Here is an 18093-nt window from a genome sequence, read left to right as displayed (position 1 = left end):
CCTGGGACAACACCAAGATCCTGGGACAACACCAAGATCCTGGGACAGGCTAGGCAGAGACAAGCACGAGAATTCATGGAAGCATGGCACTCCACGAAGCATGCTATTAATAAACACATTGAACTCTACCCCGTATACATTCCACTACGGAGGAAACCCAAAAGTGAGGCAATCCATTGCAACTGACCCCAGAGTTTAAAAACCAGGCGGGAAAACACACCGACGCTTCATCAGAGGCTGCACTGAGGATGTTACCAAGCATGGTAACGAAACGTCTGCGGAACAACAAACCAGTTCGGCGAGCCAACCAACCTCAACACCCACAACCTGAGCTACAGATCTACTCCAAAACCTTAGAGATCCAGTACCTACGTCCTGTGCTTAAACAAAGGAGTCTATGAAGGAATGAGGGAGGAGTTAGCTGAGGTAGAATGGGAGCAAAAACTTTATGGTGGGTCAATTGAGGAACAGTGGAGGACTTTCAAAATGATTTTTCACAGTGCTCAGCAGAAGTATATTCCATTGATAAGGAAGAACTGTAGGAAAAGAGAGAGCCAGCCATGGATGTCTAAGGAAATAAAGGAAAGTATCAGATTGAAAAAAAAACACATACAAAAAAGCAAAGGGTAGTGGGAAACTAGTAGACTGGGAAATGTTTAAAGGCCAACAGAAAGCCACAAAAAAAGTTATAAAGAAAAGCAAGATTGATTATGAGAGTAAACTAGCTCAGAATATAAAAACAGGCAGCAGAAGTTTCTGTGAATATGTAAATCGTAAAAGAGTGGCGAAGGTAAACATTGGTCCTTTAGAGGATGAGAAAGCCAATTTAATAACTGGGAATGAGGAAATAGCCGAGACATTAAACAGTTATTTCGTGTCGGTCTTTGCAGCGGACGACACAAATAACATGCCGAAAACTAACGGCAAGAAGGTCATAGCAGGTGAGGACCTAGAAACTATTATCACTAAGGAGGCAGTGCTGGGCAAGCTAATGGGGCTAAAGGTAGACAAGTCTCCTGGCCCTGATGAAATGCATCCCAGGGTACTAAAATAAGTGATGGGGGAAATAGCAAATGCACTAGTAATTATTTACCAAAATTCACTGGACTCTGGGGTGGTTCCCGCAGATTGGAAAACAGCCAATGTGACGCCACTGTTTAAAAAAGGAAGTAGTCAAAAAGCAGGTAACTATAGGCCAGTTAGCTCAACTTTGGTAGTGGGGAAAATGCTTGAATCTAACATTAAGGAGAAAATAGCAAGACATCTGGATATAAATTGTCCCATTGGGAACACCCAGCATGGGTTCATGAAGGGTAGGTCATGTTTAACTAATTTGGTGGAATTCTTTGAGGACATTACTTGCATGGTGGACAATGGGGAACTTGCGGATGTGGTGTATCTGGATTTCCAGAAGGCGTTTGACAAGGTGCCATACCAAAGGCTGCTACATAAGATAAAGTTGCACGGTATTACAGGTAACGTATTGGGATGGATAGAGAGCTGGTTGACCAGTAGAAAGCAAAAAAAGAGTAGGAGTAAATGGGTGTTTTTCTGGTTGGCGGTCAGTGGTCAGTGATGTGCCTCAGGGATCAGTGTTGGGACCGCAATTGTTTACAATCTACATAGATGATTTGGAGTTGGGGACTAAGTGTGGTGTGTCAAAATTTGCAAATGACACTAAGGTGAGTGGTACAGCAAAGTGTGCAGAAGACGCTGAAAGTCTGCAGAGGAATATAGATAGTCTAAGTGAGTGGGCAAAGGTCTGGCAGATGGAGTACAATGTTGATAAGGGTGAGGTCATCCATTTTGGTAGGAATAACAGCAAAATAGACTGTTTTAAACGGTAAAAAATTGCAGCACACTGCTATGCAGAGGGACTTGAGTGTCCTTGTGCATGAATCACTAAAAGTAGGATTGCAGGTGCAACAGGTAATTAAAAAGGCAAATGGAATTTTGTCTGCCATTGCTAGAGGGATGGAGTTTAAAAACAGGGAGGCTATGCTGCAGCTGTATAGGGTCCTGGTGAGGCCACACCTGGAGTACTGTGTGCAGTTTTGGTCTCCTTGAGAAGAGATATACTAGCACTGGAGGGGGTGCAGAGGAGATTCACTCGGTTGATTCCAGACTTGAGAGGGTTGGATTATGAAGAGAGACTGAGTAGACTGGGATTATACTCATTGGAATTCAGAAGAATGAGGGGAGATCTTATAGAAACATACAAAGATGGGAATAGATAAGGTGGAGGCAGGAAGGTTGTTTCCGCTAGCAAGTGAAACTAGGACTAGAGGGCATCGCCTCAAAATAAAGGGAAGCAGATGTAGGACTGAGGTCAGGAAGAACTTCTTCACCCAAAGGATTGTGAATCTGTGGAATTCCCTGCCCAGTGACGTGGTTGAAGCTACCTCGCTGAATGTTTTTAAGGCAAGGCTAGATAAATTTTTGAACAGTAAAGGAATTAAGGGTTATGGTGAGTGGACGGGTAAGTGGAGCTGAGTCTCAAAAAGATCAGCCACCATCTTATTAAATGGCGGGGCAGGCTCGAGAGGCCTGATGGCCTACTCCTGCTCCTAGTTCTTATGTTCTTATCACATATTAGGCTTCAATTTTTGGGACAGGTCTTTGAGATAAAAAGGGCCAGTAGCAGGAAGACATAAAACAAACAGTCACTGTGAATCACTGTCTCACAGACTTGGAGACGGGTACACAAAAGAGTTACCCAAGGCTCATTGCCAGGATTCTTCCGTTTGTGATGATCATTAATAGCGTCTGGCACTGGCACAAAGAAACCCTTAATAATTTAATCGCACTGTAACAGCAGTTCAGTAAAAACCTACAGATGCACAGCATACTGCTCCAAAACAGCATAAAAGGGAATAGGAACATAGGAAAAAAAAGAATAACCTACTAAGTCCTGCCATTCAATACAATCATGACCAATCAAATACATCAACGCCTTTCATTCACCTCATCCTCATAATTCCATATCCCATTATAATCAGAATTCTGTCAAGCTCTAACTTAAACATACTCAAAGGCTAAGCTTCCACAGTCCTCTGTGGTAGAGAATTCCAAAGGTTCACAACCAACTGAGAAAAAAATATTCCCATCTGGGACCTAAGTTTCACCTTATTTTGAAATTGTGCCCTCTGATTCCAGACTCCCAATCAGGGGAAACACCTTACCTGTCTATCCCTGAGTATTTTGTAAGTTTAAGTGAGATCATCTGTCATTCTTTGAAACTCTGAAGAATACAGCAGGATCTGTTTTCATCGGACAGTCCTGCTGTGCCAGGAACACGTTTGGAATGCCCAATGAAACATTAAACTACACAGATGAAAAGGAAAAGGACAAACGCAATTCCTCTCCTAGATTAAATTGGAGGACAGAGGAAAGAAAAACACTAACTTGGGATAGAGTCAAATTTCTACAGTACATGTGCAGATACTCTCAAAGATGTTTTCTGAGTAGCACATCTTTACAGATATTAACTTTTTATAGTTCAGAGGAGGTGCTGACTGTTAATGCAGAGACCCAGATAATATTCTGGGGACCGGGTTCAAATCCCACCACGGCAGATGGTGGAATTTGAATTCAATAAATATCTGGAATTAAGAATCTAATGATGACCACGAATCCATTATCAATTGTCAGAAAAGCCCATCTGGTTCACTAATGTCCTGTAGGGAAGGAAACTGCCACCCTTACCAGGTCTGTCCTACACGTGACTCCAGACCCACAGCAATATGGTTGGTCTTAACTGCCCTTTGTTCAATTAGGGATGGGTGATAAAAGCTGCCTAGCCAGCAACGGCCTCATCCCATGAATACATTAAAAAAAGTTACTAAAACAGACCTAACAGAACCTAGGTATATTTTGGGTGCATATATTTACACTTTGTGTATGAGGAAGACCCAAGTTTTATGATCAGACAGTGTTCTGGATTGAAAGATGGAGGGGTTGAGAGAACAGGAAAGCTTCTAAGTTTGAAGCCAACTTCAGTTCCAACCACAATATACAAAAAAAACTGATAGAGTTACCTTCCTTGTTCCAGCAAGTGCATATTTCATCAGAATATCCATTGACCAAATACTACAGAAAATATTAAAGAAAAAGAATTGACTGGATCTTACCTCATCACCAATTTGAATGCCTAAACACTTCCTGCCTTCTTCCCCTGTATTAACAGTATTATTTTTACAAAAGGCTGTATAATGTATTGACACTCCATCTGGCAATTTGCTGTTCTCCAGGATAACCTCAGATGACAAAGCCTATTAAAAAAGTACGTGTTGTGTTGATATCAATGTATTTGTAAACATTGGAGTGGTAAAGTTAAATAAATTTTGATGCAAGGGTCAATTTAATAGTCAGCACTTACGTGATAAGCATCAAGGATCAGCTTGATTACATTACTGGAGTTTGATGATAGAACCCCCACTTCAGATTTTGGAATGAGATCATGGAGTGCCTATTAAGAACAGAGCAACAATGTTGTGAAATGGTAATACTGTCAAATTACAAAGAGTTTTCACTTAAAATAAAGCATTAATCCGTGGTCATTTCTGTCTTTCCCATGTGTTCAGATAAAAGGGAAACAGTCTATGAAGCAGGAGTAGGCCATTTGGACCTTTGAGCCTGCTCTGCCCTTCAATATGACCATGGCTCATCATTTAACTTGATACCATTGTCCTGCTTTCTCCCCAAATATTTTGATCCCTTTAGTCTGAAGAAGTGTATCGACAGCTTCCTTGAAAGTCTTCAATGTTTTGGCCTCAACAGTTGCCTGTGGCAGAGAATTCCAAAGGCTCACCCTCACTGGGTGAAAATATTTCTCCTCATCTGTTTGAAAAGGCTTAATCCTTATCCTTAGGCTGTGACCCTTCATTCTGGACTCCCCAGCCATCAAGAACATTCTTCCTGCATGTCCTCTAGTCTTTTCAGAATTTTATATGTAATGAGATCCCCCCTCATTCTTCTAAATTCTAGTGAACATAGTCCTAACCAAATCCAATTTCTCCCTGTACACAAGTGCGGTCATCCCAGGAATCAGTCTGGTGAACCTTCTTTCAACTCCATCCCCATAGCCAGAACATCGTTCCTCAGATAAAGGAGGCCAAAGTGCTCAGGGGCTGTGGTCGCCGCAATTCCCTGTACAGTTGCAGTGACATTCCTGCTTCTACAGTCAAATTCTCTCGCTATGAAGGCCAACATACTATTTGTCTTCATCACCTGCTGAACCTGCAATGCTTTCTTTCAGGGATTGGTGCACAAGAACACCCCCTTCCCTAATCTATCGTTATTCAGATATTAACCTGCCTGCCTGGTTCTGTTACCAAAGTGGACAACCTCACATTTATTCACATGATACTGCGTCTGGCATGTATTTGCTCATTTACTTAACTTATCAAAATCATACTGAAGCTTCTCTGCATCTTACTCACAGCATACCCTCCCATACAGCTTTATGTCATCTGTACGTTTGGGAGGCATGACATGTAGGTGCCTCATCTAAATCATTAATATATTGCAAATAACTGGGGTCCAAGCAGAGACCCCTGCAGTAACCCACTAATCACTGCCTGCCACCGGAAAAAGACCTGCTTATTCCTATTCTATGTTTCTTGTCTGCCAACCAGTTTTCAATCCATTTCAGTACATAATCTCCAATCCACTTGCTTTAAATTTTGCCTACTAATCTGTCTTCTTCTTGAAAACCGTTGTTAATGTCGTGATACTTTCTACAGTCACCTTTAATCATAGCAGTTGAATACCTGGGCAGTAATAAAGAAGTTATGCACTTTCAGTGAATAAGAACTTTGAGAAAGGATACATTGGCCTGTGAGGAGGTACAGGCCAGACTAACTAAAACTAAATGAGGACAACTGAATAAATTTGATTTCTTTGATCCTGAGTTTACAAGACTGAAGGTTTTTTTAAAATTCTTTCATGGGATATGGGCATCACTGGCAAGGTTACAGTTTGCCTGCCATCCCTTAATGCCTGAATTGAGGAGCTTGGGCAGAAGGTAGTGAAGATTCAATCACATTCCTGTAGGTCTGGAATCAGAGATAGGCCAGACCAGGTAAGGATGGCCAATTTCTTCCTTAAAGTAAGAAGTACTTCGCAATCTCATCCTTAACAATAGAGATTCTAATATCAAGGTCAGACAGATTGGCCAATAGTTTCCTATCTTCTGCCTCCTTCCCTTTTTAAACAGGGATGCTTCATTAGCTAATTTTCCAGTTCTCTAGGACCCTCCCTGACTCGATATCCCTGAAAGATCACCATCAACACCTCCACAGTCTCCTCAGCTTTCTCCTTCAGAACTCTGGGGTGTAGTCCATCTGGTCCAGGTGATATCTGGGCCTTCAGGTCTTTCAGCTTCCCCAGCACCTTCTCCTTTGTGATGGCCTCTACACCCACCACTGCCCCTTGAAGTTCTGGTATGTTGCTAATGTCTTACACTGCAAGAACTGATGCAAAGTACCTGTTTAGCTCATCTGCCATTTCTTTGTACTCCATTACTACTTCACCAGCCTCATTTTCCAGTGGTCTAATGTTCACTTTTGCCTCTCTATTAGCTTTCAGATAGCTTTTAGTTACCCTCTGCTGGCCTTGAGGTTTCTCAACCCTTTGGCTTCCCATTAATCTTCACCACATTATATGCTTTTTCTTTAGCTTTTCTGCTGTGCCTGACTTCCCTCGGCAGCCCTGGTTACCTTGCCCTCCACTTAGTGTATTGCTTCTTCCTTGGGATGAATTTCTGCCTTCCGAATTACCCTCCTGCCGTTGCTGCTCCACCATCTTCCCTGTTAAGCTTCCCTTCCAATCAACTCTAGCTAGTCTCCTTTCTCACATCTTTGCAGTTACGTTTACATCCTGACCTGGTCTGACTTGCATGTCACTCTAGATCTACAGAGAAATTGTTGAAGATCTCTGAAATACCCTTAAAACACTCAATTCAATGCAATTGGAGTTGAAGAATTAAAGCTGGCTTTGCCCATGATGCCCATATCTCATGAAAGAATAGGATAAAAGCTTAGGCAAATGGAGTTGAATTACAGAGCAGGATTAAATTGAATGACAGAATGTGTTTGAAGGGCAGATTGGTCTTCTGCTGTTGCCTTATTTTTATAAATTTAACTTAAAAAGTGAAATTTCACTTTTTAGAAGCACTTACCTTGTACACACCCTTGAATTCCTCTGTGACAGCAAAAATAGGCTGAATATTATTGTCACCAAGTTTTTGCACCAAATGAGCAATGGATGGATAATCCTGTTGACAAAATTTCAGAATTACTGCTAAATTTAACTTTACAGAACATTATACAATAATGTGTAAAATATAAGGACAGGCTGCATAACTACTTTTCAGCAAAATAACAGTCCCAGGATTTACACTGCCGAGGTTGAATGGTAAACTTACAAAATGGTCACTCATGGTGTAGAGACCCTGCGTATCAAGATGGCAATTCCCATCATTTGGTAAAACAATGCCACCTAGTTTACCATCTCCAGCGAAGTGAAACCCTGCATCTGTAGAGAACACGAGCAATCGAGTGACATTGCGCCAGCCAATTTTTTCCTGTGAAAGACAGAATAATTAAGTGGCGTTCCAAATTGCTTCCCAATTGTGCTGGTTAACTTTTGTTATGCTTTTTAACAATTGATTTACTTGGAAAAAAACTAAAGTAGGTTGTATCAAATGGCCCAGATGAAAATAACAACAGCATGCAAAAGAAAAAGGTGAATGTTTTTAAGGCAAGGCTAGATAAATTTTTGAACAGTAAAGGAATTAAGGGTTATGGTGAGTGGGCGGGTAAGTGGAGCTGAGTCTCAAAAAGATCAGCCATGATCTTATTACATGGCAGGGCAGGCTCGAGGAGCCAGATGGCCTACTCCTGCTCCTAGTTCTTATGTTCTTAATGTTATATTATGAAACATTGAAAAATCCCTAGTTTTTTAGTATAGTAAAGAGAATCAGAAGATGTACTAAAATATATAAAAGATTAAAATTAAGCATAGATGATAGGTTAATCCTAGTTACCATTATGACAGCACTACTAGACGACAGAAAATGCAGCAAGTGAGAATAAATTCAGAACGGTGGAGTACAAACTTTAGAACAACAAGCGAAGGAACACAAAACATTAGGATTATTCAAAATAATATTTGGGGACAATTATTTTTGCTTACCCCACAGACAGCCACCTGCATTATAGCATCAAAACCTCCTTCTGGAGAGTCCAGGTTCCCAGAAATAGTCTGGTTGCTTACAAGTTCGTTGAACTTTGATCCATCGTTGGTCAATGATAGGACATTTTTGTAGCTGAACGGACTTGTACACACTTCACCACTTGAGCAAGGATTTTTCCTTTTGGCTGGGGTTGTGCTGATGTAAGGCATCACAGTTTTATCCACAAATGAACCAAATCCTAAATAAGAACAGGTTTTTCAAGAGATGAAGTACTGTCTGTTAAATATACAGCAACAGAAAAGGCAGTGAAAATAAAAGATTATTTTTACCAATTCGGAAATCAGAAGTTATCTTTTGCATTTCAGTCTGCAATTCCGTTCCTAACTTCTTTACATTTTCTAAGTCATCTTTCATGGAAAAGGAGAGGTCCATAAGATAGTAGAGATCAATGGGATAGTCCTCTGCTCTCTTAAAGTACAGTGGAAAGGTTTGTGGCTCTCCTGGAAAAAAAATTCAAGAAAGGTTAAAAATGGGCATTTGAAATGCAAATTCACAAGCTTGATATTGTTTAGGAAGATTTCTTTCTATGGGTGCTGAAAGCAACAAGCTTTGAACCATGTGAATTGCAAACAATTGAATAACACAAATATGGCCTTCTTTGCTCTATGAAAATGGCTGGCCAGTATAAATTTTGTTGCACACAATAATAGATTCATGATATTTACAACATTGTATTGACACTTCAAGTAACCTTAATCAATACAATACCAGATAGTTCTGAACTACATATCAGAGACAAAGCACCAAGACAAAATGATAATCTGAAAGCAGTCAAAGTTTAATCACAACACCCATTAGGGAAACAGAGCGAGTAGTGCAGTAAAGTGGGTGGGATATGAAGAAGGTTCAGATTGTGAACAGTGATGGAAAACTCTCAGTAAGTTACACACAAAGTGGCTACTCACAAGTGTAACAAACTCCAATAATGGTGGCTTTGGCCTGGACATGAAACCAACATTTTACTACTCAGTTCCTCAAATAATTTATTAAGTACAACATAAAAATTGCTTCATGTGGCACAGCCAGTCCTAATCTAAAAACTGAAGTTAAATGCTCAGCTGAGTGATGCTTTGAAATGGTAATAAGGAAGTACCATCTTTTGAGGAGTAAGAATTAAATCAAGGCCTCACTGTTGAAGAAAATCAGGTGCATTTTTCACATGTCGTTCCTTAACTATTATCAGAGACCATTTACCTTTTTGCTACGTATGGGAGCTTGCAGTACACAAACTGACTAGTGCATTTAATTATAAAATAACATTAATTAACTAGCTGCTAGAGGTTTGGGATGAAGACCATATAAAACAGTAATAAATGAAATTTTCACTTCAAAAGGTGGCAGATAAACTTTAACACTGATATGCTAAAACGAGGAACATTTAATTAACAAAAGATAATGAATGTTGTATAATAACTTCCCTATCCTATTCCAAATAAATTATCATCAAAGAGAAGAAAATTCTGAACTTTGAGAAATCAAAGGCTCCTCTAGCATATGGATTCAAATTGGTTGAACATCTGAATACCCAAATATAGAGATTAGCAGATTTGGCTTCGCCTTGCAGAATATTTCCAAAACCATATTTTCTATCAACCGTGGAAAGCAAGATCAATCCAATAATCTGAAGGTACGTTATAATCTAATATTCATATTCAAGAAGATTTATCATAGAGTAGTTGTGAATGGTTGCTTTTCAGCTCAGAGGAAGATTTATAGTCACTGCTAGGACTCCACAACTTGTTTTGATATAGTTCAGTAACCAAATCTGGATATACAGGGACATTTACAGAACTTGTGGACAGAATCTGAAAACAGGATGGCATTAACTTGCAAAAGGATACAAACTGGGACAAAAGGCAAACAACTAGATGAGCTTTAATGCAGAAAAGTGTGAGGAGATTCAGTTTGATAGGAACAGCAAGGAGAGGCAATAGAAAACAAAACAGTACAATTCTAAAAACAGTGCAGCAGCAGATGAACCTTGGGGGTATGTGCCCACCATTATAGAAGGCAGTAGAAAACAGTTCATAAGGCAAATAGTATCCTGGGCTTTATAAATAGGGACACAGAGTACAAAAGAAGAGGTAGTTATGATAAAACACTGGCTCAAACTCAACTCTGGTGGCATCTACTCTGGCCACCAACTTTAAGATGGATGTGAACGCTTTAGAGAGGGTGCAGAAAAAATTCAAAGGTTCCAGGGAGGAGGGACTTCAATTATTTGGAGAAGATGTAGCTCTTCTGAGATTGATAGGGGTGATCTAAATAATGAGGGATCTGGACAAAAAAATAGGGAGAAACAGTTCTTGCAGGCAGTAAGATCAAGAACCAGGGATCACTGATTCAAAGTGATTGTCAACAGAACCAATGACATGAGAAAAACATCCTTAGGCATGGAGTGATTAGGGCTTGGAATACATTCCATGTGGTGGAGGCAGATTATTTCAGTTCCTTGCAAAGAGTATCAGATTACCTGAAATTAAACCATTTATTGAGGTTCAGAGTAAAAGACCATAAAACCATAAGATATGAGAAGAATTAGGATATTCAGCCCATCAAATCTACTCTCCCATTCGGTCATGGCTGGTATGCTTCACAAACCCACTCTCCTGCCTTTCTCCATAATCTCGATTCCTTACTGATCAAGAAATTATCTATCTTTGCCTTAAAGATATTCAATAACTTGGCCTCCACAGCCCTCTGTGGCAATGAGTTCCATAGGTAAACCACTCTCTGGCTGAAGAAATTCCTCAACTTATTTCTGAAGAGTTGTTGCTTCATGCTGAGGCTGTGCCCTCGGGTCCTAGTCTCTCCTACTAGTGGAAACATCTTCTCCACATCCACTCTACCCAGGCCTATCGGTATTCTGAAAGTTTCAATCAGATCCACCCTCATCCTTCTAAACTCCATTTACAGTAGACCTAGAGTCCTCAAGTGCTCTTGTAGTGACAAGTCCTTTGCCTCCGGAATTACTCTTGTAAATCTCCTCTGGACCCCCTCCAATGCCAACACATCCTTAGAACAGGGTCCAAAACTGCTCAAAATATTCCAAATGCAGTCAGACCAGAACTAAATACAGCCTCAACAATGCATCTTTGCTCTTGTATTCTAGCTTTTTTGAAATGAATGCTAACATTACATTTGCCTTCCTAGCTGCCCAACTGAACCAGCATGTTAATTTTAAGAGAATCTTGAACTAGGACTCCCAACTTGCTTTGTGATTCAGATTTCTGAAGTCTTTCCCCATTCAGAAAATAGCCTATGTATTACCAACGTGCATAACCTCACACTTTTGACCATTAGGCAAAGAAGCAGATGGAACACTCTGCTAGCTACCGTCAGATGGTTTTTATTCATTCATGGGATATGGGCATCGTTAGCTGCACCAGCATTAAATTGCCCCTATCCTGCTGTCCTTGTGAAGGTGGTAGTGAGTTGCCTTCCAGAATCACTGCAGTCTATTTGATCAGTAAGCATCGCACAAGTCGTTGGGTGAGAACACATCTTAAGAGAGACTGTGCCTGTACCCACATCTGTGTGCGTGCTTTTTGGGAATTTAGAGCACTAGGGGAATTCAATGCAAAGGGGAATGATGTAAACTTACAATGCCAAGGCATACAAGACCATGGACCAAGTGTCGTAAAATGAGTTTAGAATATTTAAGTGGTTGTTTTTGACCAGCACTGACTCAATAAGCCAAAGGGCCTTTTTCTGTGCTGCAGATCTCTATGACTCTATGATACAGGTAGACCCACAGAGTCATTAGGGAAAGAGTTCCGGAATGTTGATCAATGGTAATGAAGGAATGGCGACATATTCACAAGTCAGGATGGAGCGTGGCTTGGGATGGAACTTGCAGGTGGTGGCATTCCTAAGTAGCTGCTGCCCTTGTCCTTCTAGATAGTAGAGGTCATAGGTATGGATGGTACTGTCTAAGCAGCCGTGGTGAATTTCTGCAGTGCATCTTACAGATGGTACACACTGCTGCTAAGCAGCATTGGTGTTGGAGGAGTGAATGTTTGCGCATGTGGTGCCAATCTAGTAAACTGCTTTGTACTGGATGGTGTCAATGACAGTGAGATTTAGGTGGAGAGTGATAGCCCTTGAGATCAAGGCCACATGTGACTGAGTGTAACATCAAAGAGCCCTAACAAAAAGGAAATCAACGGGAATCAGGGCCAATCACTCCAGTTGCTGAAGTCAAACCTGGGACATAGGAAGATGGCTGTAGCTGTTAGAGGTCAGTCATCTCAGCTCCAGGATATTGTTGTAGGAGCTCAAGGTAGTGCCCTAGAATCAACTCTCAAGTTGCTTCATCAATGGCCTTTACTTCCTCATAAAGACAGAAGTTCACCAATGATTGTAAAATGTTTAGTGCCATTTACAACTCGGATACTCAAGCAGTCTACGTTCAAATGCAACAAGATCTGGACAATATCTAGGCTTGAGCTAACAAATGGAAAGTAACACTTATGCCACACAAATGCCAGGCAATGACCATCACCAATAAAAGACAACCAACCACTGCCCCTTGACATTCAATGGCGTTAACCATCACTGAATCCCCACTAACAACATTAGGGGGTACCTATTGACCAGAAACTCAAAAATGGACTAGCCATAGGAATACAGTAGCTGCAAGTGCAGGTCAGAGGCTAGGAATACTTCAGCAAGTAATGCACCGCTACCATCTACAAGGCACAAGTCAGGAGCGTGATGGAATACTCCCCACTTGCCTGGATGGCTGCAGCTCGAATAACATTCAAGCAGCTCAATTCCTTCCAGGGCAAAGCAGCCCACTTGATTGGCATTACACGCACAAGCATCCACTGCCTGCACCACTGACACTCAGTAGCAGCAGTGCATACTAACTACAAGATGCACTGCAGAAATTAGCCAAAGATCCTTAGATAGCACCTTCCAAACTCAAGGCCATTTCTATCTAGAAGATCAAGGGCAGTAGGTACATGGAAACACTGTCACCTGCAATTTCCCCTTCAAGGCACAGGCCACCCTGGACTTCCAAATATATCATTGTTTACACACTGTCGCTGGGTCAAAATCCTCAAAATCCCTCCCTAATGATAGTGTGGGTCTATCTACAGCATGTGGATTGCAACAGTTCACCTCCATCTCAACGGCAATGGCAGTTGCCGATAAATACTGCCAGCAGCGATGCCTACATCCCACAAGTGCATTAAAAGGGCTTCTTGAGGGTTAGTGGAGCTGCATTCCTCCAGGCAAGGGGGAGTATTCCATCTCACCCCTGATTTGTGTCATGTAGATGGTGGACACACTTTGCACAGTCAGGTGAATTACTCGCTATGGGATTCCTAGCCTCTGATCTGCTCTTTTGGCCATAGTATTTACATGACTAGTCCAGTTCAGTTTCTAATCGATGGTAAAACCCGGAATGTTAAGAGTGGTGGTAATGCAGTTGGATGGCAAACAGTGATGGTTAGGTTTCTCTTGTTGCAGGTGGTCATTGCCTAGCACTTGCCAAAAAGTAGAACTGGTTCATCTCATTGACTAGTCATTCATCAGAAGATACAAAAGTTTGAAAACATGTACCAACAAATTAAAGAACAGTTTCTCCCCCCTGCTTTTATCAGCCTTTTGAACAGACTTCTTATATATTAGAGTTGATCTTTCTCTGCAAAGTTGCGACCTATATTCTGGACGCTGTTCTATTACCCTGACGAACTCATGCAAGGTACGATTTGTCTAGATAGTAAACTAAACAATACTTTTCATCGTATCTCTGCACACATGGCAATAATAAATCAAATCAAAATTGGCCTGCTCTCCCTATCGAACACGTCAGGCTATTTTGAATATCAAAGTCCTGATCAAAATGTGGACAGTTTTCAGATAGTGTAACTTTTAGCAATTGAGATGTCTATCAGCTAGCTGCATATTTATTCCACAAACATGCTATCAAGGAGAGAAGGCAGCTTACATGTCCAGAATCCCACAACTGGGTGCGCACACAATGCAGGGCTACCGATTGTGCGTGATGGTGATGGAATTTCTTAGGATATAAAATTGATTCTGAACACCCAATGAAACGTACCACCAATTCACTTTGATCTGCCATAATTTTTATTAGGCATATATTTGAAAAGTTCAGTGACTATAATATGCAGCAGTGCACAACAAACTAAACTCAGTTTATATCAAGTAACAAAACTCAAATTATGGAAATACCTGATCGTAATTTCAGAGTTAGCTTCTGCGGTCTGATCTGTGTAATGTCTTTCAGCTCTACCTTTTCGCCACTTGTACGTCCAGTAAGCTCTTTATTAGCATCTACACGTTGTGAACCTTTGGGATTTTCAATATCTTCAACTTCACATCCTCTCTTTTTTAATGATTCTATGTCATCGCACCGTGCAGAGTTTGGTTCGCCCTGCTGCAAGAATCCCTACAAAAAAAAGGACATTTTTAGTTTTCTGACCTCATTAAGGAGCAATTATTTCTTTTCATACTTACAATGTAGTGCGAGGTAAGGAGCTGGGAGATGTATATTTGAGCCACAGAAAGCAGATAATCCTTCATTTGGAACAGGCAGACTTTCAAGACTGCCCATTTTAAATATGAGCGATGACATACTTGTAATTCTATTCTACTGGAACGCTAACCAATTTAGCATCTCATTATTCCTCCCACCCACAACTACTTAGTCTCGCAACATTTAGAAAATCTGCTCTACAGGTGTCTAATAATATCTCTGAACAGGTTGATTTAAAAAAGTTATGAAGTCCAATCATTATTGTAATTTAAGAAAGGCAGTCAGATGTCTCAAAACAAAAAGATACAGACTTGTCCCCTTCCAGTGCTCTCTCTAGTTTTAAATTCCTTGTCTCGTTGCTTTTTTCTTCATCAGTTCATGGAACAACTTCATACATTATTCTCCATTTTCCATCAACTCCTGATCACTTTTCAGATCTTTCATTCGCTCTTCCTTGGATTTCTTTCAGAATTTCAAGATGCACTTTTCCCTTTTGTCCTCCAACACGTGGTTGCAGTTTTAATTCCCAGCTCTATGCAACACCCAACTGTTTTTCTTACCCAGTTCCAATCCTGTTACTTTTATTAAAAATTCCTTTCTATACTTTTCTTTCAAAGAAATCAACATTACACATTCTTCCTCAATCACTGGCAACTAGATAAGAATAATGAAATATTTAAAAAGATAGTTATACTATTTCTTAAATTTTTTTTGTATGTATCAAAGTATGTATCAGTTTTATGTATCAAAGAATGAGAAGTATGTAAAATATTTGAGTTTTTGTTTTAAAAATATTTTATATAGGTTAAATGCTTTCATAAAATGTTAAAGCCAAGCATGCCAGAATATGTAGCTCTTAATCACTAATGTTGCCAAAAGGTTTTAGGCCGAATTCACTTTTGCCTGTGAACTTCTAACTTACAAACCATTCACACATGTTTATAGTCTATACGTACTGCATTACAGGAAAGTTATCTAAACTTGATAAGGATTACTTGTATCAATAGCAACATCTGGTACTATTTCCTACTTCCATAATTGAAAACTTACATTTTTCGTGCACCATCCACAATTTCTACCAGCTTGTATACAGTCTCCACATGATTTGGCATTGGCTTTCAAACACTCACTGGGATCTGCATTTAAAAAGGCAAATTAAATTGCTGCAAACATGTCTAGTAAGTTACAATGATAGGTACTTGTTGTAGTGAGAAACATCTTGGATACCACGTTGGAAAAAGTCAACTATACCAACACATAGGCCATAAGGAGAGGTTAAAATCCTGGACCAGTTATTCAAAACAGAAAATAAGTGTAAAATATTAATGGGATAGATAAAGTAGCCCCCAGAATGTTTTTATTCCCCACAATTTCACCATTTAGCAGTTCTGTCATAAGCAAAATTTATGTCACGAAGAGGAAACATCAGTTCAGTATCTAGTATATTTTATCATAAGATATAGGAACAGGTGTGGGCCAACTGGCCCATCGAGCCTGCTCTGCCATTCAATAAGATCATGGCTGATCTTTTTGTGGATTCAGTTCCACTTACGGTCCTGCTAACTATAACCTTTAATTCCTTCACTGTTCGAAAATCTATCTTTGCTTTAAAAACATTCAACGAGGTAGCCTCAACTGCTTCACTGGGCAGGGAATCCCACCCTTTAGGTGAAGAAGTTCCTCCTCAACTCGGTCCTAAATCTGCATTCCCTTATTTTGAAGCTAAGCCCCTAGTTCTAGTTTCACCCACCAGTGGAAACAACCTCCCTGCTTCTCTTATCTATTCTCTTCATAATTTTAAATGTTTCCATAATATCCCCCCTCTATTTGTTTCCAAAATAAGTTAAAGTGTTAATTAATTGCATAACAGTGAAATAATGCAAAACTTAATTTCATTTAATGTTTAATGCTCGGCAAGGAATAGAATACAGTCACAGACTTATGCCTAGGACGGACAACTCTGTCGAGGACAAAGTGAAAATTTAAGCAACACAGTGTCTGCACAACATTACAGAAGTGAAGTGTCCTGTTGCTATGATAAAGATAAAGAGTTTTAAAATTCAGTTGAGAATCAAATAAAATTTCGAGTCTGAATAATTTGCTTCAGTGAGATGCAACAGCCAACAACGGCGAAGGAAATAATGTTAAGTACAGAGTTTGTGGTGATGTTGAAGACAATAGTTTTAATCTTCCTAATGTTTAATCAATAACATTGTAGCTTATCAGGTATCAATGTAGTTCGATGGCACAGACCCAATAGCATGGTTGGGAGAAGGTCAAGATACAACTGGGCATGGTCAGCATACATGTGAAAGGCAACCCATGTCTCCAGATAACGTTGCAAAAAGCCAGCATTCTGATGAGGCGCTGGCCACATATAGCTCTTTTGGCTGACTTGTAGTGTTGATGAAGCGTGGAATAAAAAACATTTGAACATTATTAACCCTGTTAAGATGAGTGAGTTAAATTGATAATCTTTTGGAATCATTTGAGTTATCAGAAACAATGATATTTAAAGGGAATATTCAGGTTTGAATATCTGTTAAGTAAATAGTGATATACAGCTTTAGTCAACGTTACCTGATTGGGCAAGTCCGCCCCACATGCAACAGCAAATCAGTCCAATATAAATGATATATTTCAAAGTCATCTGAAAGGAATAGTAGAAAAGCAGTGAAAAATACAGAATCACAAAACTACCTATCCAATATCAGAACATAGAACAGTACAGCACAGCACAGCACATGAACAGGCCCTTCAGCTTACCATGTCTGTCCACCACTTGCTTTTACCATTCATGCCATAGATTATAAGAACAGGGAGGTCATGTTGGAGCTGCACAGAACTTTTGTTAATCTACAGCTGGAGGACTGGGTTCAGTTCTTGTCACCACACGTGGAAGATGTAATTACACTGGGAGAGGTTGGGGGGTGCAATGGAGAGTCTCCAAGATGTCACCTGCATGGAAGCAATTCAGCCATGGACAGAGGCTGGATAAGCTTAGGTTATTTGCTTTGAGGCAGAGAAGGTTGAGGGAAAACATGCTCAGGGTGTATAAAATTAGGAGGAACATGGGCAGGGTAAATAGAAAGCAGCTGTTCCACTTAGTTGAAGAATCAATGACAACGGGGTGCAATTTCAAGTGAAAGGCAGGAGGTTTAGAAAGGATTTGAGGAAAACTGTTCCCTCTCAGAGGGCGGTGAGCATCTGGAGACACAACATAACAACATTGTAGCTTATCAGGTATCAAAGTAGGCACAACCTTTAAGAAGGATGAGCACTTGAAATATCATAACGTTCAGGGTCATGACACTCGTGTGGGGAA

The 18093-nt window shown here is 40.2% G+C and overlaps 1 protein-coding gene across 1 annotated transcript in view; it reads right to left on the bottom strand.

Moving 5' to 3' along the window:
* Positions 1-18093, bottom strand: part of LOC109934950 (integrin beta-1) — an 83771-nt gene that overhangs the window by 32988 nt on the left and 32690 nt on the right. The window contains exons 2-10 of the mRNA XM_020533631.2: positions 17349-17418; positions 15819-15904; positions 14465-14681; positions 8527-8697; positions 8197-8435; positions 7427-7585; positions 7181-7276; positions 4379-4468; positions 4131-4271 (exon numbers count right to left, since the gene is read on the bottom strand). Coding sequence (XP_020389220.1) covers positions 4131-4271; positions 4379-4468; positions 7181-7276; positions 7427-7585; positions 8197-8435; positions 8527-8697; positions 14465-14681; positions 15819-15904; positions 17349-17418 — 1269 coding nt within the window. The remainder of the gene's footprint in view (positions 1-4130; positions 4272-4378; positions 4469-7180; positions 7277-7426; positions 7586-8196; positions 8436-8526; positions 8698-14464; positions 14682-15818; positions 15905-17348; positions 17419-18093) is intronic.

The sequence above is a fragment of the Rhincodon typus genome, chromosome 2 (genome assembly GCF_021869965.1).
Source record: "Rhincodon typus isolate 14 chromosome 2, sRhiTyp1.1, whole genome shotgun sequence".
Classification (NCBI taxonomy): domain Eukaryota; kingdom Metazoa; phylum Chordata; class Chondrichthyes; order Orectolobiformes; family Rhincodontidae; genus Rhincodon; species Rhincodon typus.
Note: the sequence above shows the minus strand (reverse complement) of the source record. Positions and strands in the feature narration are given on the sequence as shown.